This window comes from Eremothecium sinecaudum, chromosome IV (assembly GCF_001548555.1).
Source record: "Eremothecium sinecaudum strain ATCC 58844 chromosome IV, complete sequence".
NCBI classification, from domain to species: Eukaryota; Fungi; Ascomycota; class Saccharomycetes; order Saccharomycetales; family Saccharomycetaceae; genus Eremothecium; species Eremothecium sinecaudum.
Window position 1 is genome coordinate 545,857 of NC_030895.1, and position 24,866 is coordinate 570,722.

General features: G+C 40.5%; 12 protein-coding genes across 12 annotated transcripts; 6 read left to right on the forward strand and 6 right to left on the reverse strand.

Moving 5' to 3' along the window:
* Positions 1 to 165: 165 nt before the first annotated feature.
* TEL1 (DNA-binding protein kinase TEL1) lies at positions 166 to 8,487 on the forward strand (the record flags this gene model as incomplete). Its single annotated transcript, XM_018131963.1, has 1 exon — positions 166 to 8,487. The coding sequence occupies one exon, from the start codon at positions 166 to 168 to the stop codon at positions 8,485 to 8,487; it is 8,322 nt and encodes a 2,773-aa protein (XP_017987459.1).
* Positions 8,488 to 8,672: 185 nt separating this feature from the next.
* SHO1 (osmosensor SHO1) lies at positions 8,673 to 9,677 on the reverse strand (the record flags this gene model as incomplete). The annotated part of the gene is made up of 1 exon (XM_018131962.1): positions 8,673 to 9,677. The coding sequence occupies one exon, from the start codon at positions 9,675 to 9,677 to the stop codon at positions 8,673 to 8,675; it is 1,005 nt and encodes a 334-aa protein (XP_017987460.1).
* A 565-nt stretch (positions 9,678 to 10,242) lies between these two features.
* Positions 10,243 to 11,604, reverse strand: AVT5 (amino acid transporter; the record flags this gene model as incomplete). The annotated part of the gene is made up of 1 exon (XM_018131961.1): positions 10,243 to 11,604. The coding sequence occupies one exon, from the start codon at positions 11,602 to 11,604 to the stop codon at positions 10,243 to 10,245; it is 1,362 nt and encodes a 453-aa protein (XP_017987461.1).
* A 376-nt stretch (positions 11,605 to 11,980) lies between these two features.
* On the reverse strand, positions 11,981 to 12,454 carry MRP21 (mitochondrial 37S ribosomal protein bS21m; the record flags this gene model as incomplete). The annotated part of the gene is made up of 1 exon (XM_018131960.1): positions 11,981 to 12,454. The coding sequence occupies one exon, from the start codon at positions 12,452 to 12,454 to the stop codon at positions 11,981 to 11,983; it is 474 nt and encodes a 157-aa protein (XP_017987462.1).
* Positions 12,455 to 12,612: 158 nt separating this feature from the next.
* MAP2 (methionine aminopeptidase) lies at positions 12,613 to 13,842 on the forward strand (the record flags this gene model as incomplete). The annotated part of the gene is made up of 1 exon (XM_018131959.1): positions 12,613 to 13,842. One exon carries the CDS (start codon positions 12,613 to 12,615, stop codon positions 13,840 to 13,842), a length of 1,230 nt encoding a protein of 409 aa, XP_017987463.1.
* Positions 13,843 to 14,085: 243 nt separating this feature from the next.
* Positions 14,086 to 15,178, forward strand: SCS22 (phospholipid metabolism-regulating protein SCS22; the record flags this gene model as incomplete). Its single annotated transcript, XM_018131958.1, has 2 exons — positions 14,086 to 14,143; positions 14,505 to 15,178. The coding sequence occupies 2 exons, from the start codon at positions 14,086 to 14,088 to the stop codon at positions 15,176 to 15,178; spliced, it is 732 nt and encodes a 243-aa protein (XP_017987464.1).
* A 276-nt stretch (positions 15,179 to 15,454) lies between these two features.
* Positions 15,455 to 15,850, reverse strand: RPL32 (60S ribosomal protein eL32; the record flags this gene model as incomplete). The annotated part of the gene is made up of 1 exon (XM_018131957.1): positions 15,455 to 15,850. One exon carries the CDS (start codon positions 15,848 to 15,850, stop codon positions 15,455 to 15,457), a length of 396 nt encoding a protein of 131 aa, XP_017987465.1.
* A 958-nt stretch (positions 15,851 to 16,808) lies between these two features.
* Positions 16,809 to 17,462, forward strand: ROX3 (Rox3p; the record flags this gene model as incomplete). Its single annotated transcript, XM_018131956.1, has 1 exon — positions 16,809 to 17,462. The coding sequence occupies one exon, from the start codon at positions 16,809 to 16,811 to the stop codon at positions 17,460 to 17,462; it is 654 nt and encodes a 217-aa protein (XP_017987466.1).
* Positions 17,463 to 17,869: 407 nt separating this feature from the next.
* On the reverse strand, positions 17,870 to 19,288 carry GLO3 (ADP-ribosylation factor GTPase-activating protein; the record flags this gene model as incomplete). Its single annotated transcript, XM_018131955.1, has 1 exon — positions 17,870 to 19,288. The coding sequence occupies one exon, from the start codon at positions 19,286 to 19,288 to the stop codon at positions 17,870 to 17,872; it is 1,419 nt and encodes a 472-aa protein (XP_017987467.1).
* A 169-nt stretch (positions 19,289 to 19,457) lies between these two features.
* Positions 19,458 to 20,138, reverse strand: MRX3 (Mrx3p; the record flags this gene model as incomplete). Its single annotated transcript, XM_018131954.1, has 1 exon — positions 19,458 to 20,138. The coding sequence occupies one exon, from the start codon at positions 20,136 to 20,138 to the stop codon at positions 19,458 to 19,460; it is 681 nt and encodes a 226-aa protein (XP_017987468.1).
* Positions 20,139 to 20,595: 457 nt separating this feature from the next.
* BNA4 (kynurenine 3-monooxygenase) lies at positions 20,596 to 21,978 on the forward strand (the record flags this gene model as incomplete). Its single annotated transcript, XM_018131953.1, has 1 exon — positions 20,596 to 21,978. One exon carries the CDS (start codon positions 20,596 to 20,598, stop codon positions 21,976 to 21,978), a length of 1,383 nt encoding a protein of 460 aa, XP_017987469.1.
* Positions 21,979 to 22,182: 204 nt separating this feature from the next.
* On the forward strand, positions 22,183 to 24,417 carry BRN1 (condensin subunit BRN1; the record flags this gene model as incomplete). The annotated part of the gene is made up of 1 exon (XM_018131952.1): positions 22,183 to 24,417. The coding sequence occupies one exon, from the start codon at positions 22,183 to 22,185 to the stop codon at positions 24,415 to 24,417; it is 2,235 nt and encodes a 744-aa protein (XP_017987470.1).
* Positions 24,418 to 24,866: the final 449 nt, after the last annotated feature.

Genomic DNA, 24,866 nt, shown 5'->3' on the forward strand with positions numbered 1-24,866 from the left:
TAAACAATCATAAGCTATTAAGCAGTTTAGGATATTTTCTGTATTCAGGCTAAGTATTAAATTTATATATTAATTTTAGATCTCTTGTTGACAAGAAGCACAGGTCGATGTTACTGAAAGACTTAAGCTACCCTCTAACGTTGCTGTGGCGATTAATATCGCAGGATGGAATCTAATGTTAGAGCGATTCTAGATCTATTGTCGTCTACGAAGGTGAAGGAGAGGTCACAGGCGTTTGATGAGTTGACAGCCATAATAAAAGAGAACCCCACGTCTTTAAGCAACAAAGCCATAAGCGAGGTTATACATGTATTGATAGGTTCCCTGCATAATGAACGGACCAAGTATGAGCAATTATGCTCTAAGCATCACGAGCAGTCGTCAAAACTGTCAGCAGTCGAGACACGGCTGAACGCAGTAGCATGTTTACTGCGTCTTCTAATTGAGAATACGTGCCACCGGGTGAAGCGTAAACAAATAAAAACAATTTTGGATGAGATCCCTATATTGTTAGTTCATACAGGAACTAAGAAGTTAATACAACCTGTTTCACAGCCGCTTACGGCTGTTCTACGGTTAGTGTGCGAGTCAGACCCCTTCGTTTTGAAGTTCGAGGTCGATCAGTGGAAGTTATTAACTCGGAACATAAGCGGTTACATTATTCAACATCTAGATCTTCTACCGAATGATAAAGCTATTACAAATCTTACTGAAGCGCTTGTAGCGCTTATACAGATCGACACCATTGGGTTCAAAGATATGTGTGCAGAGACCGTCAAAGTGCCGCTAAAATACTTCGATGTGGTGGATAAAGAGACTACTAAAACCCGTTATATGCTACAGCTTTGTAACTTATTGATCCAGAAGGGCCACCTTGTGCAATTTCGGGCAGTCAGCTATTTAATTGAAAGGGTTATAAAGCACCTTTTGGCATTCACTTTTCCGTCTGGAGACTCCATACATGAAGAGATCTCAGTATTTACGATTTTTGCTTCAGAGTTGATATATCACAATGTACCATTAAAAGTGGGGGATCTAGAGACCAGAAGAATTACCGATGATAGTTCTCGTAAACAGCTCTTTCAGCAGTTTCTTCGGCATCAATTAGATAGTTATCGGTCTAATAAGCTGTCTTTAAAGGATATTGAATATAGAGATCTGGAAGATAAAATACTGTGGTACCAACTTGATGACTTCCAGCTTTCAGCATCTGGTACTAGACTTGAATGGTTGCATTTGTTTGGGACATCTAAATTCCTTATTTCATACTACCGGCTTCTTGCTAATAGTTCTCCAAGTAGAAGTGATATGCGGGAAATAAAAAGGAGAAAAATTGCAGATTCATTTGAGAACATTTTATTAGACTCGTCTAATATCGCTGCCTTCGTTACTAACTGTATCAGTAGCGATAATGGCCATATTCAGCTAACAGGCCTTCAACTAGCTGCGGTCGTCACTGCTTTGCACGATTTTCCATACCATGAGTTGCTCGAGTTAAAGGAAACAATAATTAATAATTTTAGTAAAATCAGCATTATAGGATGGTGTTGCCTTGCTATGATTCCGATGCTTTCTCAAAAGGATGTCAGTTTTAGCATTGATGAGGTTTTGACCCTTATCAAGTTGGCCTTACCATTGATCAAATCGGTAGACACATGTTCAGTTGGATGTATTCTTTTGGCAAGGCTATTAAAATACGAGGATAGAAAATTTACAAACAAAGCTTTGCTGCAGCAGATACATGATGTTTACGAACTATCAACCTTAATTGGGCCTAATGTAATGTCCAATGAATCCTATCTATTTTGGCAATATATCTATTACTATGGTATCAGTTTCAAAGGTCGTACTGGTAACTCTGGTGTAGATTGCATAATCTCATGGATAGTGTCCAAATGGGACCAACTGTCCCCAGCAAACAGTTCTCAAGACTCGTTTCCAGAATTCATTAGCTGGTTAGCTGGTTGCCCTCCCAGTGAATATTCTCTTAGACCAAAGCAATTCCCATCAGTTTCAAAATATTACTTTGAATGGAATTATTTCGCTTGCGAAAGGCAGTATTTGCTAAATGTATTGCCTCTTGCAAAGGTCGGTAGGAGCTCATCCAGAAGTATTCCATTGGCTAAAGTTACCGATGGTCAACTCTCAGATGTTTTCTACAAAATTCAGCATCAAATAGAAAATTCTTCAGATGTTGGCGACAAATATGGTTGGATTTGTTTTGCTGTATTAATTATTGAAAATATTAAAGGTTCAAGTCACCTCGCTGAGCATCTAAAGGACTTCAAAAGCACAATTGCAGTGGCAGTATCGAGTTTAGACATACAGAATATGAAGGATCTCTCATGTGTTATAAATATGACATATGAGTTTACAACTTGCCCAGCAATAAAATTTGCGCTGAATAACTTTGATATCTACAAATTATTGAACTTATACACTGAACTTCAACCGCAGGAATTCCTAGTAGGTTCAATTAATGATGACTTTCTAAACTCCAAGAAAGCGAATAGAATGGTTTATCCCAGTAATCATTTGCATGGGTTTAATGACACATTTCAGATATGTCAAGTGGTGAAATTCATTATTACTGTAATTGATCCTCATGCAGATGGCGCTTATTTTAATGAAGTTATAGATTTTTATGAAATGGTAATGAGAAGATCATCAATCGACACGGTATTTCAGTCGTCATTAACTCTTATTTCCTACTTGAAAATAGTCAACCGTTCAAATATTCAGTCAGCCAAGCTAATCTCGCTGACCGAATTTATAGGGTCTACATTTCTTAATGCTGATTTTAATACATCCACTATATCAATGACTTATTTGGCTCTGTATTTAGAATCAATATCTGATATTTGGACAGATAAAAACAAGGAATCATCTTTAAATGCAGATTGTAATGATATCCTAGATTGGTTATATTCCAGGCTTCAGGATGTTTCCTTTAGCGGTTGTGAAGCAATACTAGCCATTACTAATTTAACTCTTCAACTGTTAAAAGGAAATCATTCTAAAGGTGTACTCAATTGCGGAAAGCAGGATCTATTTCATATTCTAACGACTTGTTTGGGTAAAATTCCCCTGTTTTATTTAGGTAAAGTGGTGGAAAAGCTTAAGACGTACATTATTAAGCTTGGGTTGCGAAATCAAAACATCATATTTACAGAGATCATGGGTCTTTTTGATACACCACAGGAAAATGGAGAAACAGCTGCATTTTATTCTCTGGTATTAGCCAATTTGGGCTCAATTTCCCATATGCATTTGTCTAATGCTATCACTCATCTACTTCCTCATCTTGTTTATGACGTTGTTAATCACTACGCCGATTCTTTTATGGAGATAGTAATAAGAGCTCACAAGTTAAACAACTCCCAAGAATTATTTCATGTTTGTCGGTTCGATATTCTTAATAATTGGTGCATAAATTCTGCTGGACAGAATGGATTTATGACTAATATATGGAATTTTGGATTATTCAAGTTCAAAGATATGGAATATTTTGTCAGTTTGTATAGGGATGAGCTCATGGCCTTCTACTTTTCAAAGATATCGCCTTATAACTACCTGCGAACTTTGCTGGGGTTTTCAGATGGTAAGGTGCCGCCTTTACTTGAGCGTTCTCTAAGATACGCCATCCCACTCGCGTATATGGAAGGCGGGATTGGTGACTCTATATTTGATATATGTGCTGATCAGTGGTCACAAAGTAAGACCATTAACATAATAAGGTCTCAAAATATTTTAATTTTTGATGAACTTCTACAATTTTGTGATACTTGTGAGTTTGAGAATGTCTTAAAGTCTTTAAAAAAGGTATTTCCAAATTCCAGAGCGCTTTATAAAATGGAAAATTATTATCCTAAGCTTCGACCAAGATTTCAACCTCATTGTTCAATAACAAGCATTTTAAGAGTAGCTAAGACAAGGTTGTCTATGGATAATTATAGTAAACACGAATTGAGGTTTTTATTGACCAAAAATCTTCTTAATTTGCAAAACTCGACCATATTAGATGATACTTGTCACATACTAAGAAAAATTACAATAATATTAGTGCTATTTGAATCCGAACTAAGCCATTGCCCTCATGTAAATGAAGTGTTGACTGTTATAACAGACTATTTAGATGCGGAATGCTTCTCAGATGAAATATTTCTAATTATTGGATCATTTATCGACTATTCACCCGAAATAGAATCCATTGAGCATATTTTGGTTGCTGTATTTGCAAAGCTCTTGTCTCAACCAAATATCCGTGAAGGTTTAGGATATTCGAATTTTATGGACGATATTAAAACCATACTATCGGTATATTCTGAAAAAATGATGTACAGTAAATGGTGGAGTATTTGCATTGAAATTTTAACCAATTCTGGGGGAAATATAAATCTAGATCTTTATCTGGATGACTCTCTTTTGGATACGAAGGATTTTAAAATTCGGAACATCAAACTATTTTCTGAAATATTATCGTTTCTGCCTGACTTCCGTTGTTTTCCTAATGATTTTAAAACTAAAGAGACGGTTGTGAAGAACTTAATAAAAAATGCGTCAATTGATAACTCATTGAGTGCCAACTTCTTACTGTGGAAAGGTCATTATATCGGTTGTTGTCAACAAAATGATTACATAAGTTTAGGACGCTATTCTAGTGACAGTGCTACTGAGATTTGTACCGCCACATACATAAAATGTTACGGAACTATTGATAACATTTTTACTGTGATAATGAACTTGCAGTCTTCTGGAAATCCGATGCAAAAATATGTGACAGAATGTATTTTATCGACATTTCTCTATAATAAAGACAGTTTGGTAAATTTCCTCACAGACCCATCGCCAATCTATAAAAACCTATCATCAGAATTCTTACCATTGACTCCATTTGCTTTTTCGCTGCTTTTTGATATACCTATTCCTAAGCACAATTTAAACTCACTGACTATAATGGTATTTTCGTCTGCAGTTCACAGTTATGTTTCTTGGATATCTGAAATTTGTGTCTTGTTACTCAATCTTCTAGACATTTATTTGCCAGGATTGAAGATTGTCGGAGTTTTGATCGAACAGATCCCAACTTCTGCAGAACAGCTTATTACACACTTAGTTTTATTGATAATGTATTGTGATCCAAAGGTTGGAACTGAGCTACTAAGTCACTTCCTTTTAAACATTAACTTGCTGAATAATAAGCTAGACTCAGAATTGAAGATAAAGTGTATTCTGCGTCTGTTTCTTCTGGTGAGATCTTTCCATAGAATGGGCTATAAAGAATTTCAAAACATTTACTCTACTCTCAACCTTTGTGATATTTACAAGATTGCAACTACTGTTGGTGAATATAAGACAGCCGTGTTAATCTTTGAGGAATTTCACATTTCAAGTTCGAATCAGCTTGACTTGGATACGATGAAGCAAATCTATACTCAATTGAACGATATAGATTTCATTTATGGAATTCCTACTATGGTCTCTTTGTCTTCGGCGATAAATTTAATGCATCAGACAAGTGCGCCTGCATGGAGAGTATTTGCATTTAATAATGCTATTTTTGATTTAGAATACAAAAAAGGCAATATATCAAACGAAAATCTGACTGAGTTAATACATTCTGCATCATCAAATGGGTTTAATGGACTGGCGTATGCACTTCAAGGCAATGCATCTACAGATGTTTCAAAAGATGCATATTCCTGGTGTATTAATTTGAATAAATGGGATCTACAATTACCGGCAGGTCATGATTGTAGAGAAAAGTCGGTGTATTCTGTTTTAAAACAGGTTGCTCAAAACCGTACCTCTTTGCAAGAAACTTTCAATAAATCTATCTTGGATATTGTAGGTAAAACTACCTCTTCTGGGAATATAGATGACTACATAAAGTCACTATCTGATGTCATAACGTTGCACAGGATTTATACAAATAATGAGGATGATCTAATTGGTCTTATACATGCGCGTGACCGGAGGATGTTGCAACAGGCCGAATTTAGTGACTGCTCATTAGACATTAAGATGAGGCAGGTATTCTTGGTGCAGTTGATCTCGAAATATGATAAAGCACTTATCGATAGACGGCAAGTTTATCTTCAATTCCAAAATATATGTGAGCTTGCACATTTAAGTGAACTTGCACGTAAGGCTTCAGATTTCCAAGAATCTTTAACGGCCGTATTAGCTTTGGAGAATCATGTGGAAAGTCTACCAGAATTTTCCGACTTTAGAAATTATGATCTATTGAAGACGTTGGCTAAAAGACTATCTCGTCTTCAAGCGGCCAAAGTTCTTTGGTTCCAAAATGAAAATTCAATATCAACTCTAATGTTAAAGGATCTATTGCAGGTACCAATAAACTCTGCATCTCTTTCCCGCATTCCTTTCCGCCAATTGCGGGTTTCGGACTTGGATATTAAGGCCCAACTAGTGGAATGGATGTCATGCTCCAGGCAAGAGGTTCCGGAGCGAATATTAGACGCTTATATTACAGATTCTAATGATGAATTAAAGAAACTTGAAGATAGAGGAAAACAATGTAGTATTGTGCATATGTTTGGAGAATTCTGTTGTACTCAAGCCAAGCAATATAGTTCTAGTGATGAAATGCAGATATTAGCAAAAAGGCTTAATAAGAACAAGGATGGTCTTAGCTCATTGAGTCAGATCTATCATAACAAAAAGCTTCCAGAACGTGAAAGGAAAGAAGCAAAGAGACACTATGCTCGGTTAATAACAAGAGATGAGCAAGAAAGTGAAACTTATGAACGTCTCAAAGCTCAAAAAGAACTATTTGTTACAAACGCTTTACATTTTTATGCGCAGACATTGCAACTTGGTGATGAGTATGATGGCGAGGTGGTGGATAAATTTTGCGGTCTATGGTTCGAATATGCTAATGATAACTCAGTCAATGAGAAAATCGCAAGCGATATCTCTCTTATCCCCTCTTATAAACTTTTGCCATGGATCAACCAAATGGCTTCCAAACTAGCAAATGAGAAGCTGCTTTTTCAAGATACCTTGCAAACCACCATGGCAAGGATTCTATACAAGCTTCCTTACGAATCTTTATACGCGTTGATTGGAGTGACTTTAGAAACTGGTCATGATAGTTCAAGAGATCCTGTTACTGCGTCCCGGATATCTGCAGCGGAAAGGGTACTAACATTAGCTGGTAAATTGGATGAAGGTAAGTTCTATTCGGACTATATCCACCCAATTAAAGAATTTTGCCAAATGAGCTTAAAGTTGGCGCATCATGAATTTGCAAAGAATACAAGAATGTTACATTTGGAGAACCTCAAAGCTGGCAGCTACTGGTTGCATACTTTGATATTAAGAAAACTGCCATTGCCAACAGTTCAGGTTAATATATCTTCGAGCCTCGATGGAAGAAAATCAAGACCATATATAACGAAAGTTGAATCCCGCGTCAACATTTCCAGTTCTGGCCTATCTATGCCGAAAATCGTGTCTCTAATCATGAGTGATGGAAAGAAATATAAGATACTGTTGAAGGCAGGTGACGACGATCTCAGGCAGGATGCAATTATGGAGCAAGTTTTTAAACAGGTGAATAAGTTATTACTTTCGAACAGAAATACCCGCAAATGTAAACTAAGGGTCAGGACTTATGAAGTAATTCCATTGGGACCGCGTGCAGGTATCATTGAATTTGCTCAAAATTCCAGATCGCTCCATGAAGTCTTGACTGAGCTACATAAGTATGACAAACTATCTTTCGATCAGGCAAGAAAAGCTATGAAGGCTGTCCAAGGCAAGACAAAACACGAACGACTTTCCGTTTATCTGAAGATAACCGAGAGTATCAAGCCAAAGCTCAGTAATTTCTTCTTCAATAACTTCTTGAATCCAGAGGAATGGTTAATTGCGAAGACAACATATACAAAGGGAGTAGTCACTACATCCATTGTGGGATATATTCTAGGTTTGGGCGACAGGCACCTAAACAATATATTGCTGGATAAGTTCACTGGTGAGCCAATTCATATTGATTTGGGCGTCGCTTTTGATCAAGGTAAGCTGCTTCCTATACCGGAATTGGTGCCTTTTCGACTAACTAGAGACATAATTGATGGGTTTGGCGTGACAGGTGTTGAGGGAGTTTTCAGAAAAAACTGCGAGCGTGTTTACGGTGTACTGCGACAGGAGCACGAAAGAATGATGAGCGTTTTGAATATTTTAAAATGGGATCCACTTTATAGCTGGAGAATGACACCGTTACGTAAAAGACGGTTACAGAATTACGCTAGTGGGGAAGACAGTGCCGCTAACTCGCTTGCACTAAACTTTTCATATGACAATGAAAACGATGAATCGATAAGAGCCTTGAAGGGTGTTCACGATAAGCTAAAGGGTAATAATTTGAGTGTCGAAGCAACCGTACGAGAGCTTATCCAGCACGCCACTGACGTTAATAACTTGGCCATTATCTTCATGGGATGGTCACCATTCTACTGACTCATCATCACTCATCAAAGGCATACAAACTTTTATATATTGCTTCTTCCACATCTTGTGCTTCCTCTACTTAATTGTAACACACAATAATCTAGTATACATAAACGGTGTTAATAATGAAGGGCGCTCGTTCTACGGCTCTAATAAACGTGAAAATTCTAGTTAAGTGAAAGCAAACACTGCTCTTAGGCTAGCGGCTTTTCTTCGATTAGTTGAACATAGTTGCTTGGTATAATACCTGTTTCACCATTAGCTTTCTTCGCCTTCCACCATCTGCCTTCAATGTCGCCTACTCTTAGAATCTCGTCCTGCTGGAAAGATATTTCATATGCGTCTGAAGCATCTGCTTCATATGAGTATAGTGCCCTTGCAGTGTATGGGAAACTCGTCAACTCATCACCCATATTACTATACAAACCTAATGTGTCTCCCATAGTGGTACCGGTATTGGCATTCGTCGTCTCGGTAATATAGGTGCTTGCACCACATGTGTCTTGCCCACCTGGCCTTTGGATAGGCATCTGTGGAGCACCGCCAAATCCAACAGTAGCGCTAGCACGTGGATCCGTATTCTCGAATCCATTTAGTGCTACAGAGGACATATAGTGTTGAGAATGTGCTTCTTGTGTCTGATACACCTGGGCCGCAGTCTGCTGCTTCTCAGCATAAGACTTACGCACACGAGATAAAGCCATAGAGGAGTCCACTAGAGAGGGTCTGATACCTTTCATGGAGAAGGAGTCTACCCATCGGTTCGTAGGTGACGCATTATCGCCTCCAAAATATAACACCCATAGAAGATTTACAGTAGCAATAATCATAAACCCAACTGCTCCTGCAATACTAGGAGTCTTGTCAGAATATATCAGTTGAGTACAGCTATTAGTGCTATAAACACACCCTGCACTAACCGCGGCACTCAGAAACACCTTATAGTAGTCAACCACATCATATATATAGAATACAATAATACTCATAAACAGAATAAACTGGTAAGCTAGCCCCCACCAGCTAAATTTTGGATACTTCTCAGTTAGAAATGAGCATACCAAAGCAACTAACCAAGCCATAATACTTATGGAAATTGTAGATATCACGAACGGATCTCCGATCAGATTTCCCACATTACAGCTATGCCTAACATGTGGAGAGTATCTCTGTTGTCTTGCTTCTGCAACCCTTGAAGTCATTCTGAGTTCAATATATGGCAATAGCACCAGTCAAATTAAGCTTAACAGCAACTAACGTGTGTATAAAAAGGCTTTGTTTAAAAGTTGCTTTGTTATGCGAGGTGTAATATTTTACTAGTATAAAGATGAAATAATATTCGCGATCCTATCAAATTCATGTAGAAACGGTTTAAGAAGCCCATGTAAGCAAGAAGAGCCGGGATGTGTATTTAAAATAGTCATAAGGAACTACTGACAATGGTACTCCAATTACTCGCACGCAATAAGTTCCAAGGCAAGTTGTTTAGTAATCGAGCGTATCTACGTTGCCCATTTGAGTGTAAGAGTGAGGTCGCGAGATAACAAGATTTCGAGGCTTTACGTGGCTTATGGGAGGAACGTAATCTATATATAAATTAGTTTGCTTAAGTTAGATACCTTTGGTTTAATTTCGGGACCTTGTAAGCGGCTGAAGCAGGTATGCAGATAACATTTGGATGAAGTTTTCAGATACTACGAAGCAGTTTGACATTTGACAGCTATGGGAAATACGTAGAAGTTTGTAGGTCTCTGTAGTTTAGCCACTTTAGTGGCTGGCATTAAATAATAGTGCAGCAGTTAGGCAGATGGTCATCACAAAAAACCCCCATATAGTTAGTAGCAGCGATAGGTTCTTTAGCAGCCTGAGTTGGAACGGAACGCCCAGAGGATGGTGCTCGGATCCTATTAACTGGTAACCAAATATTCCTGGTAGGATGAATGAAATGGAGGTTGAGCCAGTTGCGCCGACAATTGCCAAGACTCTTGCTAGAGAGGTCACGGAGATGGCGATGAGGTAAGACAAGATGAGTATTGCAGTCGTTATAATGACGAAGCGGAAATCATCTAAGGGCACTAGTTTGACGCGGGTTGAGGGATCTTCTTCTGAGATGTACTCGCTGGAGATGTCGTACGCTGGAGAAGGCGCCGTAGGCGACATCTCGTTTCTTATTAAGCCGGAGTTTTCAAGTTCTCTAGGCTGGGCAACAGGTTCTGTGAAATAGTGCCATATGTGGTTTATAGAGACTCTTGCAGGGTGGCACTGTAGTGGAAATGCTAGCATGACAAGTAGAAGTATGGCAACCCTCCCGATGGTGCTAGAAAGCGCTTGTGGGTATAGAGTGATGATGTTGCCGGTGATGTTGTTGCCAAAAGTAAGGTAACCCAACCCACCAATAGTAACGTAGAGCACCACTGCGAGTGAAATCGAGGTGGTCACAACCTTCACGCATCCTCTTATAGAGTTGTCTCGCAACTCGTTTACAATCGAAAACATATTGTGATGGCAAGTGTAGGCGAACACAAATATAGGGAAAGTGCTCAACATAGACCCTAGTGACGTCTCTTCCGGTAACCAGAACGACACAGTACCCCGATTCTGCTCGATTTCTGGCGATGGGAACAAGAATCTGGTCACAACAAGCACACATAAGTATGCTACGGACGATACCGCCACCATCGACGCGTATTTCAACGAATCTAACCTCCTCATGAAGCTCAAAGGTGTCACAACAAGTAACATACACACCGATATAAGGATATTTCGATCCAATAACCATCTATTGCTCGTAAAGTTGATCATGATTTGCGGTAACAAGTCTCCAACTACAACCAAGTATGAGATCCCGACCCCAAAGCACTTGATCGCAATAGCAAAGTCAAATACCACACTTAATGCAGGATAAGTGATCTGTGATAGCGAGAAGAACGAAGCATGTCTAGATGGGACGTAGGTAGATACGTAGCTCTGTAAAAGAAGACCAGTGATCGAACAAAATCCACAAAACGTTATGAGAAAGAAACCCAACACTAAGCCGTAAGGCTTAAAAGCAAAGGGCATAGCTAGTATTCCAGCTCCACATGCCGTGTGTAATAGCGTCAATACCCCTGATTGTGGACTAGATGTCATGCTTAACCTTTTTGGTCGTTCGATGATGGCAGTCGCGATGTTCACAGTGTATTATTATTATTAACGTGTCATCAATGGAAAGGGTTATATAACGTCGAGACGGTTTTTATAGTAAATAGCATAGTTCGACTCTTCTAATAAAAGCATAGTTCATGATACTATTGGGGTTACTGGGCTTAGATTTACCAATGTTGGTTGTCATTACTGCTTTTATTGGTGTTTGTGCTTGTTCTCAGCATAATTGGAACTCCAACTTCTCATTTAGATATGAAATACTACTTATAAGGGTAAACATACGGAAAACCACCCCAGATCTATGAATGAGTATTTGAATATGTACAAGTAAATTTGCGAGTGGCGATGCAACAAAGGATGCTTAGTAACCTTTCCGCTTTGCATCTTTCACGACTTCTATCAGACTCTTGAAACCCTTCATAAACTCCTTTCTATGCTTTTGAGATCTCTGTTGTTCCTTTGCTTTACCAGGCTTTAAATAGAAACGTTGCTGTCTCTTTTCCTCAGCTATTTCATTAGATCTGATAATGCTGTTCAGCCTTTGAAATGCTCTCATAGTATTCCCATTGAACACTGCAACGGTCCGGCCGGCCATAGGCCCAGTCAACTTTGATCCTAGAGCATCGTCCCTGGGGGACAACATTGACAGTAGATCGACCTTTCCCCCAGGAGCAGAACTTGAATTTTCATTTGAAATCGCAGTAGGATTGGCGGCTTTGTTACTTATAGCCTTGAACAGTGACGAGTCGAAGAGTGGTCTTGAGTCTTGAGCAGCTTTTATTGTGGTAGAAAACGACCTGGCTACAAAAGGCCTTGCTAATACAGGCTTGAACATCTTCTCGGGGGTTCTAAGGATGCCTTTTGGTGCGTTTTAGAAGGGTCTTTGGCGATGTTACGTTCTATAACCATGCTTGAAAAATTTGGCTATAATTTTCTAAAAGCGTACTAAGCAACGTACAGTACATCGACAACTAACACCTAATAGCAAGAAGTATGTCTGAAGAGGAGGCTAAAGAGATCAAGAATGAAGATGTAGAAGTAGATTCTGCCGTCGATACCCCGGTAGACGAATCAGCTTCCAAAAAGAAGAAGAAGAAGAAGAAGAAGTCTAAGAATGCTCCAAAGAACATCGCCCTCATATATCCTGATGAAAAGTATCCTGAGGGTGAATGGATGGACTATGGCCAAGACTTCAACACCAAACGGGTTACGGACGAAGAAAAGCGCTACTTGGAACGTGACAGGGAGCATGAACAGCGCTGGAATGATATTCGTAAGGCCGCGGAAATCCACCGTCGGGTAAGAAAGCATGTGCAAAACAGAATTCAGCCTGGTATAACGCTTACGGAGATTGTAGAGATGGTGGAAAATGCGACAAGGAAGTACACAGGGACGGACGTGGGCGGTTCGCATGTTAACAGGCCAAAGTCGCAAGGTGTAGCGTTCCCCACAGGCGTGTCGCTGAACCACTGCGCGGCGCATTTTACGCCCAATGCAGGCGACACAACGGTTCTCAAGTATGAAGATGTAATGAAGGTGGATTTTGGTGTCCACGTTAACGGCTATATCGTTGACTCTGCCTGGACTGTAGCTTTCGACCCTAAGTACGACCCTCTTCTTGACGCAGTTCGCGATGCCACCAACACCGGTATAAAGGAAGCAGGCATTGATGTCCGTCTAACGGACATTGGAGAAGCCATCCAGGAGGTCATGGAGTCCTACGAGGTCACTCTCGATGGCAAAACCTTCCAGGTAAAGCCCTGCCGCAACCTCTGCGGCCATAATATCGCTCCTTATAGAATTCACGGCGGTAAGTCCGTGCCCATCGTCAAGAATGGCGATGAAACGAAGATGGAAGAGGGCGAGCACTTTGCAATTGAAACCTTCGGCACTACTGGCCGCGGTTACGTCGTGCAGAGAGGCGAGTGTTCCCACTACGCCCGCGCGGCCGATGTAGACGCCCAACCGTCTCTACTAAGAGCTAAAGCTCTACTAAAAACTATTAACGAAAACTTTGGCACTCTACCATGGTGCAGGCGCTACCTTGATAGACTAGGAGAGGAAAACTACCTTTACGCACTCAATCACATGGTTAAGCAAGGCATTATTCAGGATTACCCTCCTCTGAACGATATCTACGGTTCTTACACTGCACAGTACGAGCATACCATTCTGTTGCATCCCCATAAGAAGGAGGTGGTCTCCAAAGGAGACGACTACTAATCCTACGCATATAATTCCCTTGATATATAGCACTTAAATAACCCACATAACCGCCAAAGCTCAACCCCCAACTTAAAGTTACCCTGCTGTGAATTTCGCGACTTTATACACCCAAACACCTCATTCGACCCTATCCTGGAGGCGGCGTTGGCATAACCAAAACATGCCATTGCTATAGTGGTTAGAAATAACGAGAATCCACACCATCTTTATAAAGACAAATCAGATAGCATAAACTATAGGATGATCGAGATTGTACCAGAAGTGATCGAGATTGTACCAGAAGTGTTGGAGTATAAGCGTATGTTACGATGAATTATTTGTTATACAAGATTCTACTTTACGTGTGTGTTGTATTTAGTGATTGTGTCCCAATTCAAAACTACTTGATATAGTACTTTGGTAACACTGTTTGTTAATGCTGAAGTGTGCTTTTGGACTGATCTGGCTGTTGAGTATACTTAGGAATGCGTGCTTGAACGTTTGGTAGCGATTTAAGCCGTTTCAATATGCGACGTTGGATGTCGATAAAGTTAATTAGGAATATCCCCTTATCAATCCATTGTTTATGAAGGGATTTTAAAGAGCTAAAACAACAGACATTGAGTGGCATGGGACCGATCTTTGTTTTAGGAGGTAATTGAATACTAACTAGTTGACAGCACCATTTTCGACGTCGTCTACGGAACATGTGACGATAAAGAACAAGAGCAAGGAGAAGGTGGCCTTCAAAGTGAAGACTACGGCTCCAAAAATTTACTGTGTAAGACCGAACGCAGCTGTGGTTGCTCCAGGGGAAGAAGTGCAAATTCAAGTGATTCTACTTGGTTTAAGTGAAGAACCTGCTCCTGACTTCAAGTGTAAGGACAAGTTTCTTCTAATAACTCTACCTGCACCATATGATTTGGGGGAGACTACTGTTGCTGAAGCATGGCCTCAGCTTGAAGCCGAGTTCAAAGATCAAGCAATGTCTAAGAGAATTAGGGTTAAGTACTTGATGTCTCACGCATCCAAGAATGAAGGCGAGAAGAGCCCTGCTGATGCTGCGGGAGCAGCATCTGCTGCTCCCGCAACAGAAGCCATAGGGGCTACCTCTGCTTCGGCCGGCAGGGGTCATGATTTGAAAGAAGGTGTGGATACTGCTCAGGAAAAGGTCGTAGATAATGCGCCAAGGGTGGCCAATCCGGTTAATCGTCCAGCTTCACAAACAACTGCAATTAAGCACAAGGAGCGAGCATCGCTATCTAACAACCAGGAACCCGTATCTGCGTTCAATCCCGCCTTGGTGTTGGCGCTTGCGTTGCTAGCACTGGCTTTGGGCTGGTTGTATTATTAATTAACACTTAAAACATTGTTATACCCAAATCCCACAGCAGCGACAAAATAGATACTCTACGCTCGGAGCGTATTTGTATCACCATTACTATAATCTCTGTATTTGCTTATTTTTAACAAGTTATATCCACTTCCGTAATGAGCTTTCTGCTCTCACGAGCCTCCTTCTGATGTTGCACGAACCTTAAGAGAACACCCTATCAGTGCAAAGATCGCTTGTTTAAAATATACAATTCATTTATTAAAAAGTAAACTAATTAAGTTCCTTCTCTTAAATTCAAGCTTCCAAAGCTAGTCTAGCCTTAGCGTTGGTGACCTTGATACCCAAAGCCTTAGCTCTGGTCAAGATGGTGGCTCTGTTCTTGGAAGAAACGTTGTGGGCAATTTCAGCAGCGTAGGATTTAGTGCACATCATCAAAACTTCTAAGTCCTTAATGTTGGAAACCAAGTAGATCTTGTGACCAGATGGGGACATGAACTTGGTCTTCTTGTTAGAACCATAACCGATGGTTGGCTCAGAGATGTTACCTCTGAATCTTCTTCTGACAACGGAGTCAATACCCTTTTGCTTTCTCCAGTTCTCAGCGACTCTGTGGTAACGGTCAGAGTGATGACGCTTGAACTTCTTGGTGTGTTTCTTCACAATCTTTGGGTGTGGTAGAGAAGCAGCCATCTTTAAAATAGTTAGTAACTGTAATTATTAAGCTTTGCGTCGAGTAAGTGAAGTATATTGGAGGGCTTCAACTGTTGGAAAATATTGTTCCACCTGACTGCCTTATTATATCTGAAGTTTTACAATGAAGTTGTCTCCTGGATCGACGATTTATTGTCCTCTACAGGGCCATTCGACGTATATCAAAAATAAACTATTCCCCAACACAATACTAACACATTCAACTGCCATCATATACTAGCACTATAGCACATACCTTTACTTTAACGTTCTTGCCTTTCTTTTAGCTTGAAACTTAGACTATGCAATCTTTAACCAATGTATATTGGTTTTTTACTATTAGCTATCTTCCGGTAGGCCAGTTGCTCCTGTCCGTTGGGCTACATCTCCAAGCTAGGCGGAGTGGGTTCACGCGCGCTCCGCCTAGCCTCGGGCTAACAGCTGCCGCGTAGGCAGAAATCCCAGCCTAGACCCAGGGCAGGGTTCAGACTGTACAGTGAGTCTTAGACCCAAGTCTAAATATAATTACAGACAGCACCCACACATCATGTGCAGTACAATGTACGGATGCACAGTCATCAAACCTTCCGTTCGTCCGTATGGTTTCTGTTATCACAAGTTACGGATTGTTTAGAATTGGCAACTTCCAAAGCAAACTTAAATGGTAACATGATTAAAATCTTATTAGCTAGTAAGGAACAAGGATGCTGAATTTGTTATAAGGAGAGATCACCTTACTCCCCACACTTAAAAACAAAGGGATAGCTAAACTAGCAGCAGAATACGGCTTTAGTCTTTTGAATTATAGAACAAGTGCAAGACCCTTTTGTATATATTAAGCTGCAGTCATCATTGGTTTAAGGTATACAGTATATCTGTCGTTCAAAAACTTGCACATAAAAGCAAACTAGAAAATACAAGGTTAGAGACAATTAATTAGATTAGAAGAAAGTTTTCTATGGGTGGAGTAATGCATGAAAATTCCACGCTACCAGCGTACTACTATTACGTTGATCCTGATGGACCAGCTTATGAACCTCAGCAACCAAATCCACTAGATGACCTTATATCAGTTTATGGATTACAGGATATTTCAAGACAGGTAGCTAGAACTAATCCTGATGGTACAAAGGCCGTTAAGTTGCGGAAATCGTTTAAAAATCAAATACAGGACCTGTCGGGAAAGTTTTCCGTGATACCAAGTAGAGCTAATGGTAAGGGAGGAGAAATTTCTTCAATTGTTTTCCAGAATAATGGCGATATGATGCCACAATTGAGTAAAGAAAGCGGAAGCATGTCAAGAGAAGAGTGGCGAAAATTAGTTATGAACCAAGACAAAGCCCTGTTTGAACAGTCTGCGATAGACTGGGATATGTGCTCGAACGTGATATCTCAATTTGACCGGAGCTATCCTGGAGAATTTAAGAATCAAGGGTTTGAAGTGGAGGATCTGGCATTTGACTTGGATGGTACAGGAAACACCAACAATAGTGGGTATAGTGCTGTAAGTGGTCTGAAAAACAAGAAGCGGAAGAGTAAATCGAACGGATCTTCAATGGCAACTCCAAATAGCGATATACAAGAGGATCTAAAAAGAAGAAGATTGGAATGAATGGTTACCAAGAGGCAGGATTAGCTATCTCGGTGCGGTGCTTGATACTTAACGCCGATAGCATTGTAATAGGCATGTAGGAATACAAGTCTACAAGCATATGGGAATAATATGTATAGTTACGATTTTACTACGCAGCTGGAATAGATTACGACAAAAATACCACGATTCTGAAATTAACCTTCATCAGGCCGGAACTATGAAGAATATCAAGATGATTATATAAATAGCCTGTTAAGGTTAGCGAGACATAATGTACTTTCCGTACAATTTTGATAATGCATAACAGATAACCTTGATTTAGTGGTTACCAACCCTACTTTATTTAAGCTTTGTAATGTACTTTTATATTCTCTTGTAAAGTACCTAAAGAGCTACGCTACAAATACGCTATACTCTCTTTGGGTTTATTTTCTAAGGTAGTCTCTCAGGTAACTGCCGAGCTTTTCAGCACCGAGTTCTAATGCTTGTTTAACAAGTTCGATATCTTCATCCTTACCAAGAGTGACTTCAATGAGATTATTTCCTTGGTCAACGCTGCGACCAGTCTGCGCTTGCTCAGCACTGTCTTCACCAAAATATGACGCAGATGAGATTGAAGTTGCGTTACCAAAATTACTCTTTAACCTTTCCTGGGCTGCCCTACTGGTCCCCTCATCATAGCCGCCGCGACCAAAGACCTGGTCAGAAGATATAGCCTTCTGGGAACCGTATTTAGCGGCTATCTGTCCAGTATACTTCGGACCAGTAGGAGCGCGTGCAGCTGGCTTAGAGTCATCTGCAAGTTTCTTGGCATCGTTTTTAGTCATACCAAAACTCAATTTTGCCAGCTTCGGCTGTACATCATCTACGCTTGGCACTACACCACCCGCTCTAACTTGGTCAAACTTAATACCATCATTGTAGGGGTTTTCCTCAACGTCATAATCTTTGGCATTAAGGGAGCTCTCGCTGGACGTAGGGTGGAACTGCACAGCAGAATAAGTAGGTTTCTGCGAAGGCTTAAAACCTTCACCAGAGATAGAGTTTGTGGAACGTGCAATCGCGGCTGTTTCGCGCTCTTCCTGGGCTTCTTTTTCAAACTGGTCAAACATGTCTGCGTCGACTTTTTTGGCCCCAGCCCTGGAAATAGGCTTTCTTGATGACGATAAAATAGGATGATTCCGACCTCCACTTGATGAATTACCAGAAGCTAAGGGAGTCCTGCGCCTATTACTTGGAGCTGATAAAATGGAGCTTCTACCGGTTTTCTGGCTACCACTGGTGGAGGTTGGGGTGAGCAACTTGGTATTAGATGGCGATGCGGCAGGCTTCTCCCAACTTGAAAAGAAGTCATCCACACTGTTGTTCTTTGAAGACCCAGAGTCACTCGATTCAACTTCGTCCTCCGTCGAAAATACTATCTCTGACGGGTGCTGTTCGCGATCCCGCGCAGCCTTTCGATCCAGATGTGCCTTATAATTCTTCGCAACTTGACTAGTATACTTGACATTCTTGTCAGTCTTATAGTCTAAAAACTGCTTACCATTGTTCTTGAGGAAGAAAGCACGTGCACGGTGATTCCCACCAACCTTGAACCGTCTTAGATTGTTCAATGTCCATTTATCTAAGTTTGAAGATTTAACGAAAGTGATATGCACACCCAACTTTCTATGTTCACCAGAACATTGAATACAAAGCATAATACCAAATGGAACCGAAGTCCAAGTTGGGTTTTTATTACCGCAATCAAAGCATATCTTGTTTTCAGGGTTGCTATTTAATCTACCGAATAGTTCATCACTAACACTCTTTTCTAGATAGATTTCGCCTGCATCATCTGACATGTTAGCTTCTAAACCTAATAAAAAGGAGCGGACACACTTTAGAGTTATTACCTGTATATATCTAGTATGCTTCCATAGTTAGGTGTCTACATGAAGTTGCTGTACATATAAATTTTTAGCGCTAGCGCACCGGGGGGCAAATTGGGACTTTCGTCCACGTGACTTATGATCACGTGAAAATTCTCCGCGCGTGCTTCATCCATTTGGGCTCAACCAGTAGACATCTTGCTCGAGCGTAGACCACGCCCGGGTTGGATGGCGATTCAAGTACACCCTGAATGATGCATTTACGCCCTTTGGCCTCGACGACCTGCGCCTTGAGAACGACTGTTGAGTCCAGAGGAATATCCTTTAAATAGGTGATGCTTAAGCGCGCAGTGACTCCCAGGCCGTTTGGAAGGCTAGGGAAGCCACAGAAACAAAGAGCCTCATCTAGAATCAATGCAAGTAGCCCCTGGTGTACCTTCTTCTTCTCATTTGCAAGCCCTGGCCCAAGGTGGTAGTAAGCGGTTAATTTCCCCTGCTTACTGTCGAGAAAGATGTTCGGATCCATAACAAGCTTATCTGTCCCGTACAAAATGCCTTGGCTGACGGTGTTCTCTCTTACAGGGCGGGACATCTTCTCATAGAGCATTTCGCCGTCGTGGGTATTCTTGAGCTGGCTGAGACTGCCTACAGCATTTTTCTGGCCGGTAACGTCCTTTGCGGCGTTTCTTTCATCTGCGATTTGGCGTACTACAGGCTGATCTTGTTCAGCGGTAGCGGGTACCATGGTTGCAGACGACATGAATCCAGTAGCCAATCCAGCTGCTGGAAGAAGTACGGTTCTACTCAATAAGCGGAATACCATTGGGGGGCGAAGCTAGCGTTGAGTTAGATGAGAGTGAGAGTTGTGTTAAGAAGAAGGCAGTTTTCAAGTTACCATATTATAGCCGATGCGGAGAGAAAACCATTGTTTCAATCCAAGGTCACGTGAAAACATAAATCAGATCTTCGTAGCGGCTCTTCGCGTCAATACAAGCAGCCGAGAATTGGCTGGGCAGTTGGCGGCGCTACAGATCTATCTAGATGTCTTTGTATTCAATTGTTTCACATGTTGACCATCGTTCAATTTTTTTGGTGTGAATGGATTACGTTACCCTTAACGACTCTTGTTGGAAGATTTAAAAAAACACATACTCTTACTAATCTATGTATTGTAATATAGGAAGTATTATTTGAAATTTTATAAAGACTTTTACGCTTAATCTTAGTCCTGCTAAAAAACAAATACACTAGCTATAAATAATAATCAGTGAATTGGAGAAATGTCAGAGGGTAATTCAGTTGCTGTGATTGGCTCTGGGTTGGTCGGTTGCTTCGCTGCATTGGCTTTGCAGAGAAAAGGTTACAACGTATCCCTTTTCGACTATAGAGAAGACCCACGTGAGAAGCCAAATAATGAGGGAAACTTGCGTTCCATCAATTTGGTGGTTTCTGCAAGAGGAATTGAAGCTTTGACAGAATTGACTCCTGATATTTTGGAACCAGTGCTCCAAGACAGTTGTGAATTAGAGGGTCGTATGATTCATAAGATGAATGGAAGCCAGGAGCGCCAAATTTATGGATTATTTGGTGAAACACTTCAGGCTGTTGACCGGTTTAAGTTGAATAACAGGTTATTGGATGAAATCACCAAAGTTGACGACATTAAGGTGTATTTTCAGCACAAGCTAAGGAAGTTAGACTTGTACGGTGAGAAAGTAATTGGTGTTTTTGAAACTGAGGACGACAATATCGTTGAGTATGAGTTTGATTTTGCTCTAGGATGCGACGGTGCGTACTCTACTTCGCGTTCGCAGCTCCAGCGCTACACCAGGATGGATTATGCTCAAGATTACATGGACTGCTTTTACGTGCATCTATCTATCCCTCCTGCCGATGAAAAAGGAACTCCTAAAATCACGCCTAATTACTTACATATTTGGCCAAGAACTGATCATATGCTTATTGCGATTGTCAACCCAGATGGTTCGTTTACTTCCACCTTTTTCGGACCCTGGAGATTGGCTTCTGAATTGAACTCTCGCGAAAAAATAAAATCCTTTTTAATGGACAATTTCCCGGATGCTATGGAGCTCATGGGTATTGAGAATGCTCTCGATGCATTCGAAAACAATATAAAAGGTGCGTTAATGTGTGTGCAATGCCACCCATACCACAGCCCTGACGGAAAGATGATCATCCTAGGAGATGCTGCGCATTCCATGGTGCCATTCTATGGCCAAGGTATGAATTGTGGGTTTGAAGACGTTAGAATTCTCTTGCAGCTCTTGGAAAAACACGAATTTAACAGGGTGGCTGCTTTTGAAGAATACTCTGCAACAAGACACAAGGATTTGGTTGCCATCACCCAACTTGCAAAGGACAATTACTATGAAATGTCACATAACGTGGCTACAAAACTGCACATGTTCAAAATGAAGCTAAATTGGGTTTTGGGAAAAGTTCTAAGAGATGGGTGGTTACCACTGTACACAATGGTTTCATTCCGGGCAGAAATTCCCTATCATAAGGCAATTGCCATTAACCGCAGACAGAACCTGATTTTGAAATTTGTACAGACCTTGCTTGTTCCAATCATCGCATTTGGTGGTTACAAATCATTTGTAGGTATCTATGGGTTGGTCAAAAAAATATCTAAGCAATAGAGATACACTGTAGATCCTTTATTAATCTCATTTAGATAATCTTATATATAAGTCAAATAATAATTATCTTAAGCCAGTGACATAAATCTTCAAGTTGAAAATGCGCGATGCCTTCCAGCTCATGACAGAAATGCAAAAAGAACGCGTTATTTATTGAGACCAAACGCCGCTATATAGGTGAAGAAGGTTAACGATTCAGCAAGAATGGTTGCACATAATCAATATGACGACGACGATCAAGGTCTGTTCACTAATAAGTCCATTGTTATGGCAAATTTTGAAGAGTGGATTAAAATGGCCACTGACAACAAGATTAACTCTAGAAATAGTTGGAATTTTGCTCTTATAGATTACTTCTATGACCTGAATGTGCTGAAAGATGCTGAAGATAATATTAACTTCCAGAAGGCTAGTGCTACTCTAGATGGCTGTGTCAAGATTTATTCTTCGCGTGTTGATTCTGTTGCTAGTGAAACAGGGAAGCTGCTGAGTGGGCTGGCTGAAAGGCGCGATAAGAGAACTGAAGAAGTACAGAATGATCACAGTGACGAAGAGGGGGAACCAGATGATGTAGAGATTGATCCGGCAACTGGTCTGCCTGTCGGCAGGGATACTGAAGCTGACAGGAAAAGGAGGACGTATAACAGAGTGCTGGAAACTACGCTGGTTGATTTTGATTCTATCAAGTTAAAAGAACTAGATCAGGAATTGTGCATTGACCCCCTTTTTAAAAAGGCATTGGCAGATTTTGACGAAGATGGTGCAAAGAGTTTGCTAATAAATACATTAAACGTCGATGATCACCTTAGAGTGGTATTTGACGCAACTACAAGCGAAAACGATGGCTCAAGAAAGCAGATTCGGCAAAATAGTCCTGAAGCTAATGAAGGCTTAGAGACAATTGAAACAGAGGCTGGAGCAGGGAATGAAGACTATGATATGCCTGACGCAGAGAGTGAAATCGAGGAAGATGAATTGCCAACTACTCCCAGCTCCAACATATCGGAATTTAATTCTATTAATACAGAAATGGTTGAAGATGAAATATTAGCACTGGGGATGAAGTACCTAAATTTCGAAAATATCAAGGCCTTGGATATTTGTCCTTCTATGGCCCAGTTACATTCAGCGATAAATGATTTCGATGGCGCCAAGTCAATTATAGATAATGTGACAAACAAGTTCGATAATTTTCTAACAGAACAAGATATGCAAGAAGCCATTCCCGATATTTCAGCTAATGCGGATATGGAAGATTTTCGTTATGAGCTGCCGGGCCAGGTTGATGACGAAATGTTCAATAACGATGATGACGGAAACGAGCCTGTTGGGAACGAAAGCACACCAGGTGAAATAGAACCAGGAATAACCGATAAAGAATTGTTCGCCTTCTTCGATGATGCATTGAAGCAAAGTTGGCGGGGAAGAGAAAATTGGAAGGTTCACAATTATAAGCATAAACTCAGTAAAAGGACAGAGAAGCATGGCGATGAAAGCAAGGGGATGATACAGCCGCCTTCATCCGTAAGTGCAGAAGACAAAGAACCTAAGAAGAAGGCTAAAAGGGACATCATTGACTTTTTTGATCTAGACGATAATATTGAAGAAGCAATCTTCGCTATTAAAAAGTCATCAATTGACCTTCCACAAAAACATAGAGAATACCCTCATCATCATCTACTCCCAAATGATTATAAGTTTACCGCAGACAGGATTACAAAGCTTTTCATAAAACCCGAGCAGCGAATGAGCTTCTTTTCCTACAGGAAACGAGGCTTGCGCAATGGAACCTCTAACAAAGATCCCGCCAGCAAGAATAGCGACCTCCCAAAAATTGCAGACGAAAACTTTTGGGCCAATACTTACAAACAAAGGGAAGATGCCTCTGCACAGATAGATTCCGATGATGGAGCATCCCTAATCCCCGGAACAAGGGATTCCGGGCCGGGTACAGGAATTGACGACGATGATGGCGGTATGGACTTCAACCAAGCTTTTGAAGACGAGGAGCTAGGAGTTTCTGATGATTACGAGCCGTTCGACACTCCAACCGCGCAAAACTTAATAAAAACTGAAGATAAAATCTCATATTCTAGAACCGCCAAAAAGGTCGACGTGAAGAGACTGAAAAAAAACATCTGGAGATCAATTTCACGTAAATTAGAGCAAGAAATATCATTACGAAGGTCGGTCACTGAAACACATGACCAACCCACGGATGTTAATGAAATTCAACTAAGGTTCACTGAAATTGCTTCCGACATTGTGCCCATGTACTCTGAAAGAAAACTCAAAGACCTATCAACAAGTTTCTGTTTCATCTGCTTACTACATCTGGCAAACGAACACGGTTTCACAGTTGCAAACACAGAGCATTACGATGATTTATTCATTATATTCAACACCAATTCTACAAATAGTTCCCTTTCTGTTGCATAAGTAATCTCATATCTCCAAGGTATTATCAAAAAATCCGAGGATATGTTACTGAGAAACCCTAAATACTATCGGCAATGAAATGGCTGCCATATTAAATGTCACTTCACCCACATGTGCCAGTACCTTCCGTCCGTTTCCTATTTTTTTAATAGCCCTTCGAAACCTCCTATTATAGATACCAAAATTGCATTCAGTTGTAATAGTTTTAAACCATAACTCATACGTAGAGCACTGACTAATCATCCCGCTGATTATTAAACATTAAGCCTGCAACTAGTGGCATATATACGTACGCGAGCTTGAGATTACTTGCACGTATATAATGACATCATGTTTCATGGATTTTTTGCCACCAGGAGAACTAAAGGACGAATAGCGTTATATATATACGGACTTGTTATACATAAGGCTATCTGGCTTTAATAGATTATTGATAAACAACTTTACTT